Raw genomic sequence first — 22,463 nt, 5'->3', positions numbered from 1 at the left:
CGTCCTGAGACAAGAGTCATCAGAAGAGAACAGGCAGACGAGAGAGGCCATGTGATGGTGGAGGCAGAGGGTACAGTGATGTGGCCACGAACCACAAGCCACCAGAGGCTGGAAGGGTCCTCTCTTAGTCCCTCCGGAGGGGCCCTGCCCACACCAGGACTGGGGACTTGGGGCCTCCAGACTGTGAGAGAGTGAACGTCTGCTGTTTGAAGCCCCAGGTCTGTGGTCCCTTGTGGTGCAGCCCTGGGACACACACACCCCTGTGCAGAGCACTGAACTCCGCCCCAGCCCTGGCCGTGGTGCAGAGGGCTGGGTTCCATGCTGCCGGCCGGCCTGGCTCTCCCGGCCCCCTCCTGGTAGGGCGGAGGAGATGTTGGATCACGGACAGCAGGAGCTTGGAGGCGGAGCTAGAGCCCCACACGTTTGGACTTCACGGGAATCTCAGCAGGTTTGCATCAGAAAATCAACGCAGAACGAGCGGGAATGTCAGTCTCCGGTCCCCCTCAGCGAGCTCCTGGCACCCCTGGATTGCCTACAGCCAGCAGGGCCCCCCCAGCCTCACGCTGCATGTCCCCAGAAAGGAGCAAAGAACGTGGGAGGACGGGAGCCCGTGACAGTGGCCGCACCTGCAGCGACCTCGGCCCCAGGGAACTGAAGACAACACGCGCCCATTCCGTCCCTGAAGCGGGTGTGGCCCTGAGCTGTCAGGACGGAGACCTTGCCTGGGAACGTCGCTGCGGGCTCTCCCACAGAGGAGCCCACAGCTTCACACGGGGATGTTCCTCCGGAAAACAACAGATAAGGTGTGACAGCGTCTAACAGCCCCTGGAGGAAACTGGCACAGAAACAGACCAGACTCCATCACTGCCGGTTTGGCCCACAGTCCTTGACGCGCCAAATGAGACGTGACCCGAGAAAGCAGAGTGACCTGTCCGCTCTCCAGGGGTGGCACGGGCTCCAGGCCAGGGCTGGGACACCAGCCGGGGGCCCCGGACGGGGACTGTGGGGGCTCAGCACCCGAGGGTGCAGCCGGGCGAGCCCACGCGGCCCACCCCTCACTCTGCCCGCTGGAGGAAACCAGTCCAGAGGAGAATGTCCTGCCAGAAACTACAGTTTCTGAAAATGAAGACCGTTTTCTCTGTGTTTTGGAATAAGCATATCTTTTTAGAAACGGAGAGTGTTCGTCAAGGCAACGCACACACGCGCTGCCCCAGCCGTTGCTGCGTGAGTCCCGGAAAGCACTCTCTGCTCCAAGTAGAGCCCACGGTGTTCCCTGAAAATCGCTAATTCCTACGGACCAGACGCCAATCATTCTCCATCCCCAAAAGTTAACCCTGGTCATATAAGGGCCTGAGGGTGAAGACGTGGTCGGGGTGGGGGGGGGGGGGGCGGTCAGCCTTCATTCTCTGGAGGCTTCCCCAGCTGTGGACCACATCTGCCGAGCGGGCTGATGCTGAGCAAACTGGCTGATTCTCTAGAAAAGTCTCTCTTCCTGGTCGGTGGTTCTCAAAGGGCACTCAGGAGACACTGAACAGAGCAAGGTCACGGCCCGTAAAGGTGTCTTCCACCGTGGATTTTGAAGCGGCGTTCAACAATGGGGTTCTGGTTGCAGGGAGGAGTTCTCGAGACAGGGAGGCACGGCCGCACACCACACCCGCGGCCCATGGAGGACAAGCCAAGACAGGCAAGGCCGCTCGCCTGGGGTAAATTCTAACAGGGCGCTGGGGTCTCTGTGGCAAACACCTACCAGTTACGAAGGGATTCCGCAGAGGAGAGGGAGCGGCACCGCAGACCTTTTCCTTCCCCTCAGAGCACCCAAATCCAACTCGGCTACGCTTAACATGCTCCCGGCATGTAGGGCGGGCACGCGCCTCCCCCGCCCCTCCCATTCCAGGACGTTCACTCGCTTGCCGTGTTCTGCGGGACAGAGCGTGGCCGTGCTGGCCCGGGGCCCTCCAGGGTCAGTGAGGCCTGGGGTGGGGGGTGGGGGGGGGGCACGACAAGCACTGTTTCGCTCGCTCGGCGGCGTGCCTGTCATCACCCGCCACCCCCACCCAGGACCGGTCTGACCCGACGGCTCTCCCCGCGAGGCTGCAGTCACAGCAGGGCTGATCCAGCATCAATGCCAGGCTCTCGCAGCCCTGCAGCCAAGGGCTACATTTCTGGGGCACGGAGCCTCACCTCGGAAGACAACACACACTGAAATCACCGTGTCTCGGGAGGGGACGGCCGCTCCACACCAGCAGCAGCAACGCGGGACGAGCGAGATGAGCCGGCCCTGTCTCCTGTGGTGGCAAACGCACAGGGAGACAGCAGGCGCCGTCTGGGTGGCGGCCGAGTCGCTGGGCCTGGGGACAGGACAAACCCCAGCGCTGTCCCGGGTGGTACAGGTGGGCTGGCCCAGGACTGCGGTCCCTGGGCTTCTCGGCGCGGGTCCCGCCACCACTTACATCAAGGGTTATTCCAACGCCAGAGGAAACGTGCACAGTGGCGTAAAGTCTGCTGGCAACAGGCACCAGGACTGTGCACATAAGATGTTCAGAGGGCTCTGTTCGCAGAGCATTTTCGGAAGATGGGTTCACAGTGCGCTTTAGTAGGATTAGGGCCCCCAACACGAGTTATAAATAAGTCTATCAGATTGAAAAGTCAAACGAGCAAATCCTAGCCTCACGGATGCAACTACAGGAACAAAGCACAAAACTCTGGCTTCCTGTCTTTCATGGCAAATGGGCGGACACCAGGGCGCTGGCGGCGACAGGGGGTACGAACCAAAAGCGAACCGGCAGAGGGAGCCCGACAGCCAAAGGCCACCTGCCTTCCGTCAGCAGAGTCCCGTTACCTTTTCTGATCTTGTCGTGAAAGTTAATGGCGTCCACAGAAGCGGTGACTATGTTGGTCTTGCAGTGACGTGCGGCCACGATCCCAGCCACCTCGTCCATGAGCTTCATGGTGACACCTGCATGGAGAATGGCCACATGGCAGATGAGACGGGGGGAGGCTACTTCCCACCCCGGGAACAAGTCATAAGAGACAAAGCCCTCCCGCTACCCACGGGCAGGGCCCGCAGCCGGCGCTGGGTACGGGGGTGCACAATTGGGGCATGTTGAGCTTATGATGTAAACCCGGCTTCCTTGGGAGCTCTTGAAAATCACCACAGCTGATGGCCTAGGCCGCTGACAAAATGACGATCCTTTCTCTACCCTCTACAGAGATCACGTTCCTTCGGGAAGGTTTTGTTACCAAATCCACCAGGATGGCCGCGCCCAAAGTCAGATGCCAAGTGAGAACGTGGAGAAATCAGGACCCTCACGTATCGCTGATGGGGATGGAAAGAGTGTAGCTGCTTTGGAAACAGCCAGGAGTTTCTCAAAAGGCTGACAAGAGTCACCATACGACACAGCAATTCCACTCCCAGGTATGCACCCAAGAGAACTCAAGGCTCGCGGTCTCACAAAAGCTTGTACGTGGTTTCCGTGACAGCGTTACTCACGACAGCTCAGATGTGCATCGGCTGATGACCGGATGAAGACAACGTGGCACATCCATAGGATGGAATATTATCCAGCAAGAAAAATAACCCGAGCACGGACCCGCACTACATCACAGAGGAGCTTTGAAAACGTGATGCCGAGTGAAAGAAGCCGTCCCAAAAGACCAGATGTTGTAGGATTCCCTTTACAAGAAAGGTCCAGAATGGGCAAATCCAGAGAGGCAGAAAACGGATGAACGTTTGCCTAGGGCTGGTGGATCGGGGGGAGGCGGGGAGGGACTGTTAATGGGTATGGAGCTCCTCTCTGGGGGGATGAAAATGTTCTAGAATTGACTGTGGTTTGGTAGTGTAGCTGGGAACACACTAAAAATCGACGACTTGTAACTGCGGAGTTGTATGGCATGTGAATTCTCCATAAAGCTGTTACGTAAAATGAACAAACAAGAAAAGCAGGCTCACAGAAGGTCAAGCTGTCTTCAAAACCTCAGGCTGCAGACATTTGCTCACTGCCATGCTTTAACTTGACGGGATCGTGACTGCACAGCCGCTAGTCTCCCCATCCCCAACTCTTGCCCCACCCCCCGTACGATACATCATACTTATTTCACACTTAAACATTGATTTTTTTTATTTTGAGAGAGAGAGAGAGAGAGTGAGCAGGGAAGGGGCAGAGAGAGAGGGAGAAAAAGAACCCCAAGCAGGCTCCATGCTGTCAGTGCAGAGGGCGATGGGGGGCTCGATCCCACGACCCTGAGATCACGACCGGAGCCGAAATCAGGAGTCGGATGCTTAACCCGCTGAGCCGCCCAGGCGCCCCCTATTTAAACATTCAAACCGTGTCTTGTCTTCGGCTGAGCTACAGGAGATTGCCAAGAGTCAACCATTTTTGACCTACAAAAGCAGCAGAGGGGTATCTATCAGAAATCCTAGAAGGCTATGTACATTCACCCTAGGATACAGAACGCCTTCTAAAAACCCGGAGAGAGGCAGAAGACAGACTCTACCCCACTCACGAAAGCCAGGCTCACGGGGGAAGCATGTTTAGGGTAAGGCTTACAGACTCGGATGCCAGTGGGGTCAGGCAGGCGATGTGGGGAGGGGAGGAGGCCGCTGCCCAGACCCGCCTACTGCCTCCCACCCCCAGGAATGAGGGGCCCATGCTACCAGCCTCCCGATGTTTCTAGGCAAGACTCAAACCCACACATTTATGAAGAATCTACCAATTTTTAAACATTGGTGACTGATTAAAACTCTCTTTACTGTGTGGGGAAAACAAAATATGATATAACTAAAAAGAATACAAGTCCCTTCCGTACTGGACCAGAGGCCTCGCACCAACACAGACGACGCTACTTAAAAGGAACGTGGGAGACAGAGAGGGGCCCTCTGCCTGGGAGAGGAAAACCTGGGGTCCCGTATACACTTCTCTCCACGTCTGTACACATTTGAGCATTTCCAGAACACAAAGGTTTAAAAAAATACGTTAGTGTTCCAGATGAAAAATAATGCTTTTATTACCAGGACTTTTTAAAAGAAGGTACTGCTACATGATGGTAATGATGAACGACCATGAGGAGCGGAGACTGAGCTGCGGCCTGCCATTTTAAAGGTGCCTTCAGAGATAACCGGTGCATCGATCTGGTTAGTCCAAGCAGGAAGGGATTGGTAGCCTCATTTTTCAAATGAACAACAGACGCTCAGACACACATTGGTCCGATGCCAGAGACTGCAGACAGAACGCTGGGGAAACGGCTCTTTTGAGAGGCAAGAACTGTCAGCACCAGGTTTTATCTCCAGGCGACTGGGGCTGGGGGCTCCGGCAAGGCCAGGGAGCCTCAGGCCTTCGAGCAGCTCGGCTCAAAGGTCTGAGACAAGGGGTCATACTTTGCTTTGCAAGGAGCCTCCGCTGGGTGGAGTTAGTATCGGAAACGGACACAGGCGCCTCCCCTAAGCCCACCCCGAGGCTCTGGGGCTTTCCTACCCATCCCAGGGGCCTCGGCGAAGGTGGGGCAAGCCCAGGCGTCCCCAGCCCAGCACTCCAAGGAGGGAAAACACAACACGGCACCCGCCACCGTGCTCCTCAGCATGGACCGCGTCCCTGCGGGGGGAATCAGTCAGCCTCTGCGTGAACCGAACTGCAGTGTGAGTGTGGCCCTGCATCACGGTGGTTCAGACGGCCTGGGACTGACTGCCGCATCACCCCTGCCTGGTGGGGACCCTGGGAGGGCAGATGGCCCTCTGAGTCCCGGGTTCGGCTACTGCAGGAACAGGAGGCGACGACATCTTCGCGCTGGACGAGCCCCGTGCTGCCCGGCAAAGCAGCTACCACTACGAGACGCAGGACTAGTGAAGGTCTGTGAAACTCAACACCTACCTAACTGGAGACTTTTTAGAGATCTGAGGTCTGAAAGAGACACAGAAAAGGAAAGAGAAGTGAAATGTCCCAGAATGTCAGGAAACAGAGTGAGAATCACACACTTTGCTCAGGGGACAAGGGTGGAGTCCAAGTGACAGCGTCCCCTCACATGTGCGAACCACAGAGGGCACCGAAGCAGGTCTGAGACCCACGGACCGCCTCCTGACATGGTGTGGCTTCAGGGTGTGCACGCGTGCACGTGCGTGTACGTGTGGGAACGTATGCACATGGGGGAGGAGCGTGTATGTGCACCCGTGTGCGGGAGCTTACACATGTGTGGGCAGGAGTGTCTGGGAGTGTGTGTGTGTGTGTGTGTGTGTGTGTGTGTGTGTGTGCATGTGCGTTCGGTTTTGCCGAGGGAGAGCCCACAGACCGAGTGCTCCTGGGTCGGTTTGCCTCACAAAGAATTGAGCTGTTCCGGGGCGCCTGGGTGGCTCAGTCGGCTGGGCGTCCGACTTCGGCTCAGGTCATGATCTCGCGGTCTGTGGGTTCGAGCCCCACGTCGGGCTCTGTGCTGACGGCTCACAGCCTGGAGCCTGCTCCGGGTTCTGGTTCCAGAGAGGGAGCTCTCTCTCTGCCCCTTCCCCACTCAGGCTCTGTCTCAAAAACAAATAAACATTAAAAAAAAAAAAAAAAAAGGAATAGAGCTGTTCCAACAGCTGGACAAGGGGCCCTGCTCCCTGGTTTTGAATCCAGAAGGCATTTTTCCATAGACTTACTCTAAGTACAATAAGTAAACCTTCCTTGAGCAGCCAACAAAAGCTCATTCAGTGTGAAGTATTATTGAGAGAGGCTGCATACGCCATGAAACACCACGGCACCGGCAAAAATTTACACTCAGAAAATGCCGATCCCAGAGTCTAGGAAGAGTTGGACCCAAGAACGGTGAAGAGGCAAGGTCTTGGCAGAAACTGGGGCGGGGGGCACCTGGGGCATTTTAACTAGGAGATTTCAGACGTCTGTAAACAGAACGTGTATTATGTGTGGCTGTCCTTTTCTCAGATGGCGCCACCGCCGGGGTCCTCCTGAGGAGCCAGGGACGAGGAGGATTTTTTGGGAGGAAACGGAGGAGGAGACACCGAAGTCTGGCACGGGAGGTGGGAATAGAGCAGAGAAGAAACAACGATGGCGGCAGCAAGCAGCCCCCGCTCAGCACGCCGCAGTCCCACGGGCTGGGTCGGCCCTGGAGGGAGCCAACTCTGCTTTGCTCCCTGGTAAGCCCTCCGTAAACACTGAGCGCAGGAATGAATGAATGAACACCGACGCTCCCTGGACAGCAGCCCTGTGAGGTAGGCACATCATGGCCTCCAGTTTTCGAAAGACACAGCACTCGCTTGGGGTAGAGCGGGGACCAGCCCCTGGTCACGGGGTGCCAGAGGCCACGCCACGCTGCCCCTCGATCCAGGACCTGCAACCCTGAGATTTGAGGCGGCATTCCTAACCGAGGCGGGATACGAAGAGAGAGCAAGACCATGGTGACAGGTGGGGGTGGCAGTAAAATTAGCGGGTGTGGGTGTGGAAGGTCTCGAAACCAGAGCTGCCAGCCGTGAGCCACCAGGCAGTGTCACCAACTTCAGGGTCTGGGGGGCGGGGAGGATGGTAGGGAGGAGGGAAAGGCAGAGTCTGAACTGGAAGTATGTTTGGAATGCAGGAAGTACCCACAACCAACTTCTTGTTTATAAGTCCGGAAAAGCAGAAGCCATTAAGAATAAAAGAATAAATGAACAAAGGACGTACTCAGCTCCTTCAAACTGGGCTTTGGCCCAGTTTGCAGGTAGAGATTCCCCAAGTGACTTCACGGTTATTCAAAATATTGCAGGATCCAGGGGCGCCTGGGTGGCTCAGTCGGTCAAGGGTCCGACTTCGGCTCAGGTCATGATCTCACGGTTCATGGGTTCGAGCCCTGTGTCGGGCTCTGTGCTGATGGCTCAGAGCCTGGAGCCTGCTTCCGATTCTGTGTCTCCCTCTCTCTCTGCCCCTCCCCCACTTCTGCTCTCTCTCTCTCTCTCTCTCTCTCTCTCTCTCTCTCTCTCTCTTTCTCTCTGTCTCCCAAAAATAAATAAAATGTAAAAAAAAAAATAAAATAAAATAAAATATTGCAGAATCCAGAGCATGTGTTGACCAGGAGAGGCTCCGAGCCTGGGACAGACTCCGGAGAAAGACAGGAGCAGCTGGGTGACCTCCTGCTCCCAGATGCCCCTGTCAGCCCCCAAGCTGCATCCCCAGACCATCTGTATCACATGTGACATGGAGGCCAGCACCAGGTGGGGACGTGCCTGACAGTGTCCCCGCCCAATTCGGAACCTGGTGTAGAGTGCTCAGGAAAGGGTCGTGCTGAATGAATGAATGAATGAACGAATGAACGAATGAACGAAGGATCGCCAGCTATGGATCACATTCAACTCAAGGACACTGCTCCAGTCGGAGCCGTAGGGTCCGTATTTGGGTAACAGTCTGGTCCACCGTCACTCGCTGCTGAGGCCACAAGGGCCTGCTTATCTGGTCCAGAGCCAGCTGTGTCAGGGGATCTGTCAGATAAGGCTGGTCTTCAAAACTACCTGCTACGTCTGCTGAGGGTGACATTTAAAAAGATAGCCTCCCCCTGACCCCAAGAGCTAGCATACAAATCTGAGCTGGGACAGCTGCAAACCTCACACAGAATGCTGGCATTTTATAGCCAAGGCCGCTCATGGATGGAGTCCACAGATTCTAGGACCCAGATTGGGGCACAGGCATGGTGGCAGCACGTGTGTCTCTTAGGAGATTGTGCCCCAAATTGGGGGTTCAACCCGGGTACCGGGAACAGTGACTCACAGAGGCAGTGGGCAGTCAGGGTGGGCAGCAATACCCACACTGCAGGACAGGTCTGCTCTGCAGGGGACAGCCGAGGGGGGTGGCAGGGTCCAAGCTCCAGGAAGGCTGTCACCTGGACCAACTCTGCCCACGTCCGTCAACCCATGCCTCTAAGGGAGGCCACGGCAGGCTCGACAAGAAGGGACGGCGAGGCAGACTCTAGGGCTCACTACATGGAAAAGCTCTGTCCACAGCTCAAGTGTTTGGCCTTGAAAAGAGAGGTCTCCTGGTGCCCACAGCGTTCGAGGGAAGCGTGGCATCAGAGCTGGAGGCAGAAAGGTCTGCCAGAGAAGACAGGCCTCGCTGGCAACCTGCCCGCGGCTCCTGGCAGCCCCCAGCGTCTCTGTTCTTACAAATGCTTACTTCAGCCGCTCCCAGACAAGGCAAGGATGCCGTGGTCCTTTGGGGTCCTGCGTGTCAAGTGACTTCTGGTGTCCACTTAGAGGGAAGAGAGCTGATCTCGTAAGAGTCGAGATTGTAATAAGATGCTGATTTCAAGCTGCCTGTCCCCTCTTCCTGGTGGGGTGAGGAACAGCCCTGGACACAGCACTGAGCGGGGCTGGTTCTGGGACATTCTCGTTACCTGCTGCTAAGGCAAAATGATGAGGTCACGTGGCCCGTGCAGAGAGAAGATCACGAAAGGCCTCATCCCGTCCTGACACGTTTGCAAGGCCTGTTTCCACAAAACTCAGTATCTATAATGGAAGGCGCCATAGGTCACAAGCCGTGTGTCCACTGAGAAAAGTACATTTTGTTAAAACCAAACAATACCCTCCCCAGTGGAAACCCCCCTGACCAGTTCGCGACTGGTGTCCCCCTAACTTTGCTACTGGGCCCTCAGTCTGGCCAGAGAAGCCAAAGCCACCAGCCGTCCTTGACACTGTCACCACCTCTTGTTCGCTCTTCAACACTTAAACTCCCAAGTGCCCGAGCCTTCCCCAAAGTGCCTCTGCCCAGGGTCCCACTGGAAAAGCTTGTCAGCGTCTTCCCATTTAGGTACAAGAGGTGCCCCCGGTGATGGGAAAATCGCTCTGGCAAATTACAGTCTGTCATGTGCTGTCCTCATTACCCAAGCTTCGCCATTTAAAAAATGACAACAAAATTGTAGACGTGCTGTCCTTGGACTCCACATCCGTTGCAGGAATCATGGGAAGGCAGAGAATGAGACCCGCTCGGCCCCCAACATACAGATAAACATCGGGTACCGGAGATATTTTTGAATCTAACATTTAACTGCTCAAGGGTTTTTCAAGTATCGACAGCGTGTCGGCTGGCTTAAAAATAGAGGCTTAAATTTATTTTCCCAGGCCCGACTGGCGGACTGGGTCACGCTCGCCTACAAACCCGCAGCAGCCGTGAGCAGCTCAGCGCCCAGAGCCACTGCCTGCGCTGTGGGTGGCGATTTGAGATGCCCCCGTTTCTATATTTAATCCCAACTGACGGAGTGTGGGTGCCAGCCTCCTATATTAAGAAAACAATAGTAAGTTCATCCTATTTTCACTGGCCCACCCCCAGTAACGGCAAGGGGTAATTCTGAGAGCCTGTGGGGTGACAGCCTCCTGAGACGGTCTGGCTTCTCCCTCCCAGGTTCCCAATGTACCTGTGGTCATCTCTGTGAACCAGGGCCAGGGGCAGGGGACTATTCAATGAGGTAATTAATAAGGATTCTTTTTGGCAACTGACACACAAGGTGGTAAAGATGGGTTTCTGATGCCAAAGTGTCAAAAGCGGGAACTCTGGCGGGGGCCTCAGACACAGCCCAGGAGCATCCCAGACCCAGGGAGTCAGGAGAAAGGGCTGCCCGGCCATGCTTTACCCCTCACCCTCGGTGTCAGGGGACTCGAGAAGGTCACAAGCGAATGCGCCTCCTGCCGTTTGAGAGTCGACGCTTCCCTGTTCTGAACAAGGCAGCAGGGAAAGTGGGGCAGGCAGACTCCTGCCCCAACAGCCAAGGGAGACTGGGGATAAGGTGGCGGTCCTGCGCATAAATCCCCTCGGTGCTCCCCACTTCGAGAAGGGCAGGCCGAGGCCTGGAGTCCACGCAGGGCAAGGTCGCGTCTCTGCAGGCCAGGCACCAGTGCGGGTCAGTTTCCTCAAAGGAAACACTCAAGTCGGGGTGAAGGGCTGCAGAGCTGGGAGCCTTGTCAGGTCAGAGTCATGCTCAAGATACTGAACAGGAAAGCCACTGTTAGGGGATATCCGCGCCCCTAGTGATGCAGCGAAACAGGAAGCGAAAGTTAATTAATCTGGCACCAGAGACAGAAGATCCCAGTGCACTGGCAGAGGAGAGCATTCTGACGCTGTATGGCTGACCGGGTTTCTCCAGCAAAACGCTCTCACTTCCGGAAGAAAAGCGGGACCGCCGGCCAGCCACACACGTCTCCCAGGCTGGAGGAGGCCACTGAGAGGGCCAGGCGGCCGGAGGAGACCCGTTCCCGGGGTGGGCGTCAGCAGGGTCCTCACCGCCGCCAGCCCCGGACGGCAGGAGCGGCACCCGGGGTCTCCTGCCCCGCTCCCCACGGCCGCCTGCCTGGACACAAAGCTGCTCTCTGCGGCTTCGGACGCCGAGAACGACTTTTGCAAAACCAAAGATTCTTAGAAAGTAAGAACGGGGAGGAATGCGGCCGTCACCGGCACACCTGTTGGCCGCATGATGACGAAACTGAGACCCAAACCCGCATTCGCGTGCTCACCTCGGGGCCCCACGAGGCCAGTTCCCCAAGAGTCGGAAACGTGCCTCACTCCTCTCTTTTCTCCCTCCTCCCCAGCCAAGGCCTCGACACACTGTCTGCCACGCAGCAGGGGCTCCAGTTAAATGAGGCCACAAAACTGGAAAGGAGCATCTGTGCCTTATTCTGGATTTTGCAGTGAAATCAATTCCTCCCACAGGTGCTGTTTCCCAATGGAAACCAAGCAGCAAGAGCATCCGGGCGGGAGGCCTCCTCCTGCACCTCATCTCCCAGATGTCCTCTGCTTGGGCCACCAGGCTTCTCCCTGCCCGTGTACCACCCACCTCCCTCCCTTCTGCCTTCTCCCTTAGGTGCCAGCTAAGCTGTGTGGTCCCCCAGCCTTGGGACCCCCGGGAGCCACGCGTGGCCCCTTGGCTGCCTGATGTTTGTGTGGCGTGTACGAGATCTGTCTCCCGCCGCTTCAGGCGGGCGGCGTCGGCGTGGTGCTCTGCCGCGACCCTGGACCTCACACCCCCTCCCGCGCTCCTCCTGCGGGGCCGCCTCTGCTGCCGTGCTGTGGCCCTGCTTCCCTTGCAGGTCTACTCTGCTCCAGGCCCTGCACTCGGTGCTGGGGATGCAGCCGTGAGCACGTCACGCCAAGTCCCCACCCTGTGAGCCTGAGCTCCGGGAGGGGTGGGTGGTGAGCGCCTGTGAACACAGACAGCAGGTGGGGGTGGGGTCTACCTAACACAGGGTGCGGTGAGGGGGCTGGGGGGGGGGGTGGACGGTGTGGGCAGGGTCCACAGCTGGAAGTGCCCCAGGTGTCCTGGGACTGTGAAGGGGGAGAGCAAGGCAAGAGGGGGGACAAGATAAGGGGGGTCGGAGAGGCACAGGGGAGGGCCCTCCTGGAAAGCCTCATAAGGACAGAAGCGACACAAATAAAAAGATCTGGTGTCTCCTGGGAGTGAGACAGGAGCCACCACAGGGTCTGGAACAGGCTCGGCTTGACCGGATTTCTGGTGTAACAGGCTCGGCGAGGCTGCAGCATTGGGAAAAGAAGTGGTTCAGGGAAGTCGGGAGACCAGGCAAGAGGCCATTTCCCTGGTAATGGGGACTTGGCAGGGGAGGGCGGTGGAGGAGGTGAGAGCTCACATTTTGGTATGTTCTGAAGGTGGAGCCCAAAGGGCGGGTTGATAGATGAGGTGGGGAGTCCGCAAGAGAGCCAGCCAGGCCACAGGAGATCACGGGGATTCTGGCCAGATCACCTAGGGGATGGCCTGGCTGCCACTACAGGGGGATGCCTGGGAACAGGGTCTGGGGGACCCAAGGACCCCAGCAGCCATCCCAGGGTGGGGGGTCCTGAGGACTCAGCTGGAGTCCAGGTGAGTCCCAGAGGGATTCCCAGAGAGAGAGAGAGAGAGAGAGAGAGAGAGAGCGCTCAGGGTGCAGGGAGGGGAGGAAGGGGTCTGGGGAGGGAGCTTGAGAGGGGCCGGATGAACTGTGAGTGCCGAGAAGGGCTCTCTGGCTTTGGCTCTGGCAGGTCAGAGGGCTCCTCAACAGGAGGGAGGTGCTGGGAGCAGGTTCGAGAGAGGATGATGAGAGAGACAGGAGGGACGGAGCGCAAGCGGCTTGCCGAGAAACCAAGCTGAAAGGGGCAGTGGAGGCATGGGGCACAGGTGGGCTGGGGACACCACTCTACCAGGAAAGAGATGACTGGCCTCCAGCTGGCCTGAGGACACCAAGGCCACTGTGACAATGGAACATCAGCGACTCTGAAGACAAAGGTTTTAGGGCAGTCATGACTCCATCATTCATTCTTTTTCCAGCTGCAGAGCTGGGAGCCTTGTCAGGTCAGTGAGGTCACTCTAGAAATCAGGGGCCCCAGCCCAGCCGGTGCGCACCCGCCTCCCCCAGACCGCCAGAGTGCGTCGGAGCTAGGGGTAGGGGCCCCAGCGGTACACTCACTCGCAGACTCACGACAGCACAGGACAGAAAGCCCCTCGCTCTGGCCCCTTCTTCTCTGAAACAGCAGCATTGGCTCCCGGAGCCCATCAGTGCTCACCCTTACCATGCGGGGCGTCCATTCACTGCTCTGACGACACCCGGGGCCGGGGTGCAGGCATGGCTGAAGCTGAAGAGGCAGCCTCAGCAAAGAGGCAGAGTCATTCCAGTCAGTGACCACCCCACCCTCAAAACCAGGTGCCAGGCGGGGTGAGGCAGAAGGCGTGGCTCCCCCACTGGACGTGGCCTGCACACAGGCCTGTCCTACGAGTGGGAAAGACGCCAGCCTGCCAAGTGGGACCCAACCTGGCAGCTTGGTCTAGGGACACTGGAGCTCCATCCACAGTCTGACTTACTGCCTGCGATTCTAACAGAGAAAAACTGCCAATAGCTTAGGACCCCCCTCCTGGACTGAGAGCCTGTAAGCTCCCTTCCTCTCCCAGCTTTGGGGTCTTTCACAGGGTAAATAAAGAGGACAAAAATAGGGGTACCCGGGGGGCTCTGTCAGTTAAGTGCCCGACTCGATCTGGTCTCAGGTCACGATCTCACGTGCCCCACGTCCGGGTCTACGTTGGCAGTGAGGAGCCTGCCTGGGATTTTCTCTCTCCCTCTCAAAATAAATAAATAAACTCAAAAACAGAGGCCAACGATAATTGGCTGTAGGAACAATGTTCTCCCTCTTCCAGCTTTTCAGTAGTAGCGTGAAGCAGGGTGCTGGGCGGCTGTCGTAGGGACACCTGGCCGACAAAAGAAGGTTTCAGAGCTGGGAATGGTTTTCAAAGGCAGGAAACACACTCTGGGCGCTGGATCCAAGCAAGGTTCACCCTTCCCGGCTGTGTCCTCTCCCCCAGGCCGTCCCGACCAACAGAATCACCGGGCAGCTCCAGCAACTGGAACACCTGGGCCTCCCCATGGCCTCCGGTCCTACTGGTTGGGCCCGGGCATCTGCATTTTTGAGTGCCCTGGTGATCCCCGCGGGCAGCAAGAATGAGACCACAATCCACAACCTCTCAGGATAGTGGACAGACCAACACTGTGGGAAGGATGAGCCGGCCAATGGGGCAAAACCCCTGAAGGGGGCAGGAAGAGGGTCCAAAACGCAAACGGAGGGCCGACCCCACAAAAGCTGGCGAGACTGACGGGTAAGACCAGCTGCAAAGGCTGTGCTGGCAGGGGCGGGGCCTGGCAGGGGCGGGGCCTGGCAGGGGCAGGGCCAGAGCTGCAGGCATCTGATTCCATCTCGGGAGCAGCGGCTCCCCAGCGAGGTCCCCCGACCTATGGGTGCTTGGGGTGTTCAGGACCCGGTGGGGGGTGGGGGGAGGGCACAGCCATCCAGAGCAGTGGCTGCAGAGGGAGGGTTTGTTAAGCACAGCACGGGGAGGGGGGCCCGGAAACTGCAGACCACACAATTTGTTATTCAGGAAGGCAGACAGCAGGAAGATGGTGGGAGGGCCCTGGGCAGAGGCTAGAATGAGCAGTGAGGATCGGGGAAGGGGGACAGGCAGGGGTGTGGCCAGACTCCCTGGATTTCTGAACGGGAACCTCAGAAGCCGTAAGGTGACGCACCAATGCCTCCAAGTCCCTGGGAAAGCATGCCAGACACAAACTGCAGATAAACCACTGAGCCCCCGAGAGAGTGCCCCCCATCAGTTCTCCCTTTCTTCTATAGCAACTCCAGTGTTCGACAGACGCATCTGGCCAGCTAGACCCACCAGCGGACGTGAGCGTTGGGTGCAGTTTCCCGGGAGCCCAACTGCCTCTGGGCGGAACACTGGTGCCACATTGTGCTGCCGCCCGGCAGAAACAGGGCCACCCCAGGGACAGAAGACCGAGACAGAGGGAGCCTCCACGCGAGCCCCTGACCTCTCACAACTGCATCATTACACAGGACACAATAGTCCTCTGTCTCGTGGAAGCCACCATTTGGGGCCTTCAGCCCAGCAGCTGAATCTTTAAAATTTTTTTTTAATGTTTTATTCATTTTTGAGAGGGGGGGAGAGAGAGAGACAGAGTGTGAGCAGGGGAGGGGTGTGGGGGGGCGGGGAGACACAGAATCCGAAGCAGGCTCCTAGCTCTGAGCCGTCAGCACAGAGCTCGACGCGGGGCTGGAACTCACAAACCGTGAGATCATGAGCCGAGCCGAAGTCGGACGCTTAACCGACTGAGCTGCCCAGGCGCCCCTGAACCTTTAACCTGGCTAATACATACCTTTCACGGGAAGCCACTGGAGGACGTGTTCCACCTAAACCAGCAAAGAGGAAACGGGAAGCTCTAGGAGTCTGAGCGCCTGGCCCCGGGGAGCCGTGCAGCAGGTGCAGGGAACGGGCGGGCCGGCTTGGGTGGGGGGAGGGCGCTCTCTCCAGGGAAACGCGAACCGAACGACTGCCTGGCGGGCAAGACTGTACTGAGAAGCATTTTACGGAGGCACGGAGGCTTAGCTGGGTGTTCAAAGTCGGTGGAAGATGAGGTGACGAGGAGGGACCGCGGTGACAAAGCCACACGGCGACGCAGGCGTGGCACTCTGCCTGGCGTGGCGCGGGCGGTACTCACGCCGGCGGAGTCTGGGGATGATGTGCCGAGAGGCCCGGGGAGACGGAGCCACAGACATCCGAGCAGCACAGCCAGAGCGCTGCTCAAGCAAAGCGAGGGCAGGGGCAGCTGGGTTTGGTTAGAGGCCGTCTTGGACCCCCTTCCACAGAATACCTCAGTTTCAAATAATTAATTAAAAGTTTTTTTAAAGTGCCAAAGGGAAAAAATCCAAGGCCGCCGGAAGTTCAGAAGTGCAGAATTCGTGCGGAGGACACCTCCAGTCCGCCCTGAGCGGGACGCTGGGCCACCCCCCAGGGAGCCCCCCACTATGGTCGTGGTCGGGCTGGTGGCGAGCAGAGACACCCCCTCCCGGGGAACGGCCCACAGAGGGCCAGGCAGGGAGCAGCCCAGAGGAAGAAAGAGGCACAGGGGGCGCCTGGGGGGCTCACTTGTTAAACGTCTGACTTCAGCTCAGGTCACGACGTCACGGTTCATGGGATCGAGCCCATGACTCCGCCTCAGAGTAAGATGCTTACTTTCGGGCTCAGATACCTGTGTTTTATCCTGTCACGAAGTAACGTCAATTCCCATTCTCACCGAGTGTTTTCAGCAAGGATGGGTGTCGGGCGAGTCTATGAAAAGGTCCTCACTGTGGCATGACCCTAAACCCCCCCCCCCCCCCCAGATATCTGCCAAGTCGCCTCCTCAGGGGCCACAACCGACAGTGGGCGAGGGGAGGCCTCACCCAGGACCCAGGGAAGGCAGAGGCCAAACCCCAGGCTGACGCTTGTGCGGAGGCCCTGACGTCAGAAGCAGGGGGGCACAGACGGCGGTCCCTCCCGGCACACTGGGCCAAGTTCCTCTGCACAGCCTCCTGCCAGCTCCCTGCTGCTCCTGCCTCCCTCAGTGAGTCACCGGAGGTCCCGTCCACGCACCCAGGACGGGACGCAAGACTGGGCATCTGACTGGCGTCCTGTATTCCATCTGGGACCTCCTCCCACACCCGCTACACCCCTCACCAGTTTTAGCACAGCCAGCGGCCGGCGTCTGTGCTGTGTGTTTCTAAGTGGCGGGACAGGAGCGGGTTCACAAGATTAAGACTATCTCGGGTGTGAAAATCACAGAAAATGGCACGGGGGAATGGTTTCTGAAAGACACATACGCGGTACAGGATGACTGAATAAAAGCCAAATTGGCATCCATTTCCACGCAAGAGCTTCCCCTGCGATTGGCACCTACTGAATTACAGGTTAGAGGCAACTTTGATTCAAATGAGTTTAGACACCATCTATCGACAGCGTTCTCTCTGTAGGAAAACACCATAAAATCCCAGGTCTCTCGCGGGTGTTTCCAGCACAGTGTTAATTTTGTTCATTCGCTCCCGGTGAGTTAGCCGGACACCGTTCAGAGATCGCATTTGATAAAAATATTAGGTGTGTTTTTTTTAACTTGTGGGCACAAAACCCCTACTAAAATAGGCATTAAAAACTGTAAAGCCATCGCAAACATGCCTTCGATGCGCTTCTTAAAAAACCGTGCCGGTATCGAACGGACGCAGCAGCCCAGGCCCCGTGGGTGAACACGATAACCCGTGGGGTTCCAGATTTCCAACAACTCCCTCACACCCTCCTGCCCTTAAAGACAGAGCCCAGGCTTTTCAACAAGGAGACAGCGGATGGAGGAAACACCACCATCCCGAACTTCCAACACGTGGACGAGACAAGCAAAAGTTCTAGCACAGAGTTTCACAAATTCCCGGCGGGATGGAGCTCAGGCAGGCTGAAAGGCCGTTCTCAGCAGCTACAGGAGCCTGGGCTCGGAAGAGGGCCCCCCATTTCCAGGAGGCAGGTGAGGGCTGGTGGAGAAGAGGAGACGAGACGGCTTATGAGACCGCCCTGTCCTCAGAGTACGGAGATGCCCTGCCTGCCACCACACGCACGCGCCTGGAAAGTACTGTTGGTTGCAAAGCACGGCTTCCGATGGGTAGGATCTAAGTGAATCACATCTAAGGGCACCGCCGCCAGCATTTAGTTGAGAGAGGAAGACAATCATGGAATTAAAAATATACACGTATATGTACACAAAAAGAGGACTAGCTAAAAAAAAAAAAAAAAAAAAAAGAAACCAACTTAAAAAATATATCTCAAATCCCACAGCCCATTATCCTACGCTTCTCAACCTGAAAGTAATCTGTGCCTCCTGTTCACGAAACAGGTCCCTGGAAAGAGGCTCTTTGGCTCTGTGAGGCCCCGGAGGCCACACAAACAGTAAGATCAAGACTCGCTCCTGAGGCCTCCCCTGGTGGAAGTATCAGTGTAACCCTGCACAGAATGGTACCACGTGAGCTGGCCTTTGAAGGATGAATAGGAGTTTTCTGAGGAGAAAATGGAAGAGCTGGGTGCTCTGGGCAATTGGAAATGAGAGCATAAAGGAAGGGCATTGTGTCAGTGCCTGTATATCTATTGTTTTCTGTAAATCACAAAAAGCAATTACACTTCACTAAGGTAAAAAGTGCCCCCTGTGAACCCAGAGCTAAGTCCTCCCTACGTCCCGCCGTACTTCCCGAGCCTTATTTAAGGTGGAGTCTGACCAAAGGAAGAAATAAAGAACAACCCAGCAGCAAAACCATGTTCAAGTAGCCACTCTTTGTTGGCGGGTCACACTGTTACTCCCTGGTGACATCACTGTCCCCGGGAAGGCCCTGGCCCGACCCACAGGCGTCCACCAAACACCTCACGGTTATATGGTCCTGGGGTGGCGAGTGACCCTCCATCAGGACAGTCGTCCATCTGACTCTCGTTTCCAATTTTAAAAACAGGCGCCGACTGTATTTCGGTGATTGATTATGCAGCTTCTTAAAAGTTTAAACTTCTCCTTCATTAAACACACGAGCCTAAACTAGGTCAGACGGCAGCCTGGCTCCCGGGGGATTAACGGGGACGTGCAAACGGGAGCCGCTGTCTTCTTACCTCCGTGCACGAAGCCGTGCAGGGTGCAGTCGGAAGGCCCCACCAGGTGGATCAAGCTGGACTGGCTGTAGCTGACCGTGTTCGGCTCTGGAATTGCAAAGGAGAGAGATCAGGCCTGGGGAACAGATCGCCGCCCGCGACGGAGCGCGACGGAGCGCTACGCCGAGCTGACGGCTCGGGGGTGATTTCTCAACGTGCTCCGGCCGGGGAAGGGGAAGGCTTTCTCGGAGGCTGATCAGCCGCTCTGTCGGTGGGTCCCGAGGTCACTCCCCGTGTCCCCAACAAGGCCCTGTCCCGAGCCACAGGCAGCCAGCAGACACCTCGCCGCTACACGCTCCCAGGGCTGTGGGCACTCTCCATCGGGACGGTCTTCGGTCTGGCTCTGACTCCCATTTTGTAAACGATCGTGGACAATGTCGCAGAGACTTACCATGCAACCTCGCAAGCGTGTACATTTATAGCTCACCGAACGCAACGGCGAGGTGGAAACCAGGAACCTGAGGCCACAGACTCGGCCTCCCCGGCAGCACCCTGGGACTCCCGCCAGCCCCCAGTCTGCCCAGGAAGACTCGGCACCCAGAGGCATGCCAGCCTCTCCCTCCCAGTCACCGCCCCAGCTCACCAAATCCCCGGGGGGCATCCCTCCCTCCCTTGATGATGCTGCCGAAATAGCCGTAAGAGGCTACGCTTAAAACCAGACGTGATAAAACCCTGTCCCCAGAAGGCGGTTGTCATACCGCGGCACTGCCTCCCCTAACACGTGCGGGTAACACGGGTATAAGGTCTTCTGAGCAGACCCAGCCGCCGCTCCCACCTTCCGGAGCCTTCCGGGCAAGGATGACCCTCATTTGTCTCTTGCCCGGATGGCTGGTGTTCAGGAGGGGCGACCCTTCCCGCCCCAGCCGGGCGGGCCCATGGGGAAGCCGGCCCACAGGGCCACTGAGTGACGGGGACACAGTGCAGATGAGCAGGGGTCCTCTCTACGTGGGGCTGTGCACGGAACAGTCTGCACAAACGCTAATGTCGCCCTGCAGGCAAGAGCTGGTGGCACGCCGGTGTCTCCCCAGCACCACCCGTCCTCCCGAGACTGTCTGACGCTCCTCCCTACGGAATTCGAACCACCTGCTGGCCTGAAGGGGTCACAAGGCAGGGAAACTGGAGCCCGTGGAAACTGAGACCGTGAAGTATTTAACTCCAAACTCAAGACATTTTGTACTGGTCCTCGAGCCTCACAGCTTAGAGTGATTCAGACTCAAGTTCCGAGCACTTGTGTCACATGCCGTCCACTGAGAGGCCCCCGTGGAAGGCGGAAGAGGCCCTCGGCTGCGTGGGAAGCCATGAAGTGGCTCCAACTCTGGAAGGGGAGGGGGGGGTGTCTGGTTCTCAGGGGCAGTCGGTTCTCACCTCTAGGGGGTCCCACGACTGGCCCTGCTCCCCCCACCTTCCTTCCTGGCTCACTGTGTGCGGTCAGAGGCAGGGGCCGGCTCCCGCGTGAGGTCCCAGCTCCCGCCTCGGGCTCTGCTGGGGGGTAGGAAGCAGCATCCCGTCCCGGGGTCAGGAGCTAGTGGAGGGTTCCCACGTGAGAGGCCACATTCTGGGGACTTGGCCATCCAGCCCACCCGTCTGGATGTGGGTCAGACTGTCATCACAAGGGGCCCCTCCACGAGCTGGTGGACAAGGACACTACCCAAAACCAACCGACAGACGACAGGGACAAGTCCAAGAGAGGGGGGATGGGGTAACATCAAAAGCAGCGGGAAAGGCGCTCCAGGCGTCTCCTGGTGCCGCGGGGACTGCATGTAGTGCAGACGGCCCGTGGCTTTGACTCCAGGGAGGAGATGCTCCTCCCAGCTGCCACTTGAGTGCGGGCCTCCCAGGCCCTAGGGGTGTCCAGGATTCTGCCCTCCCCGGTTTCTAATTTCACGGGGAAATGGCGAAGACACACCCCCAAATCCCTGTTGTGCTATGGGAGGTGCAGGCAACGGTCCCTGCTGGTGAGGCTGCACCCAGCCAGGGCCACGCCTACAGCCGGCCTTGGGGGCTCAGACACCTGGAGCGCCCCTGCCTGGGGACAGCCGGAGAAACCACAAAGCACACTGATGACGACCCTCTCCTCGCCTGTCAGAGAAACACCCCCAGTCAGCGCTGTCCGGTCCACAACACGCTGATCTCAAACGCCGACTCCCTCGAGCCCTGTCTCTGCAAAGCACGCGAGCGGAGAGCAGAAAGGCCCCGAGAGCCAAGGGGGCCTGCTCTGCTGCCCGCGTTCGTGTCCTACTCATAAAAGACGCGAAAGCCACTCTTGCAGCACAAATGAAAATTCAGTCTCAAATCTGGCCCAATCTCAGGAACTGCTTTGACCAGCAAAGAGGTCTGCAGGTGAAGGTTTTAAAACATCAAACCATGGAGAACTGCACACAAAAGCTCTGTCGTGTCAGATGTCTATTTACTCAAATGACAAGCCATTTGAATAATGACCACGATCTAGTCAAAGAGATGCCCCCACTGTTCTCGAATGGCATTCAAAACTTATCAGTTAGGCCATGTCTAATAATTTAATGTTCTCAGACCTTGAACCGATAAGCTTTTAATAAGCGAAAGCACCAAAATTCTGATGGGGAAAAACAACACCCCCCCCCACCCCGGCCACACCCCAGTCCTGCTTCCCTCGGCCATGAACTTGGCACCCACGGGGCTCTTCGCAGGTGGGCCTGTGTCTATTTTTTTTGTGTGTTTGGTTCCCCGTCCCCGGTCGTCCTCAGCGGCCTCTCCTCTGTTCATGTTCCGCGCCTCAGGTGAACCACAGTGATACCTACGGGAAAAGACTCTGCCAAGTGCAAGGTGGAGCCACAGAGACTCGGGGGCTGTTACCGCTGCCCATGCTGCCTTAATGAATACATAAGTGGGCATCAGAATTGGGGCCCCACCCAAAGGAAACCCTTGAAACAGCCAGTTTGGAAGCAGAAATGAGAGTGAATGGAGCCCAGAGACCTGGGGCATCAAGGTGGGAAAAGCCTATTGCTTCTGGGGACCGAGGGGCACAGAGGTCAAAGCCCATCACCACTCAGCCCACAAATGTGTCCATGCGAGAGTGTCAAGGAAGCCACCGTCCAGCTGAGAGAGCTTGAGAAGTGTGCCTGGAAAGGACTCTCAGCGTGACTGTCACAAGCAGCCGACAGGAAGTCAACAGATCCAATGCCCACTAAGTTCAGGAGGGGAAAACCTCTGACGTCCCCCATCGCAGACGAGCAGGTGCCCACTCCAGTGAGGCCGAGGACAGCGGACACGAAGACCCTTCCGGACGGCTGAAAGGGACTGAGAGGACCCACCCTCACCCCGAGGGCAGCACCAGGGTCTCCTGCAGGCCTTCCCCTGGCCAGGAGGCTCAGCCCTGGGAACAGGTGAGCGTGTCTGCCCCCACCTGCTGTCCCGCCTCCGTGTAGACAGTGCCAGTGCAGGGGGCCCATTGTTAGTTCCCTGGCTCCTGGCCCCTGGTCCCCAAAGTACTGCATCTAAATGCAACAGGAGACCACACA

General features: G+C 57.5%; 1 protein-coding gene across 5 annotated transcripts in view; it reads right to left on the bottom strand.

The window, feature by feature from the left end:
• ACOT7 (acyl-CoA thioesterase 7) overlaps positions 1–22,463 on the bottom strand; it is a 101,221-nt gene that overhangs the window by 25,255 nt on the left and 53,503 nt on the right. For all 5 annotated transcript variants that reach the window (XM_078452507.1, XM_078452503.1, XM_078452505.1 and 2 more), the window contains exons 6-7: positions 18,928–19,014; positions 2,840–2,956 (exon numbers count right to left, since the gene is read on the bottom strand). In XM_078452507.1, the coding sequence (XP_078308633.1) occupies positions 2,840–2,956; positions 18,928–19,014 (204 nt within the window). The remainder of the gene's footprint in view (positions 1–2,839; positions 2,957–18,927; positions 19,015–22,463) is intronic.

This window comes from Panthera onca, chromosome C1 (genome assembly GCF_046562875.1).
Source record: "Panthera onca isolate mPanOnc1 chromosome C1, mPanOnc1 haplotype 2, whole genome shotgun sequence".
Lineage (NCBI taxonomy): Eukaryota > Metazoa > Chordata > Mammalia > Carnivora > Felidae > Panthera > Panthera onca.
The sequence above is the reverse complement of the archived record's forward strand: the minus strand, read 5'-3'. Positions and strand labels throughout refer to the sequence as shown.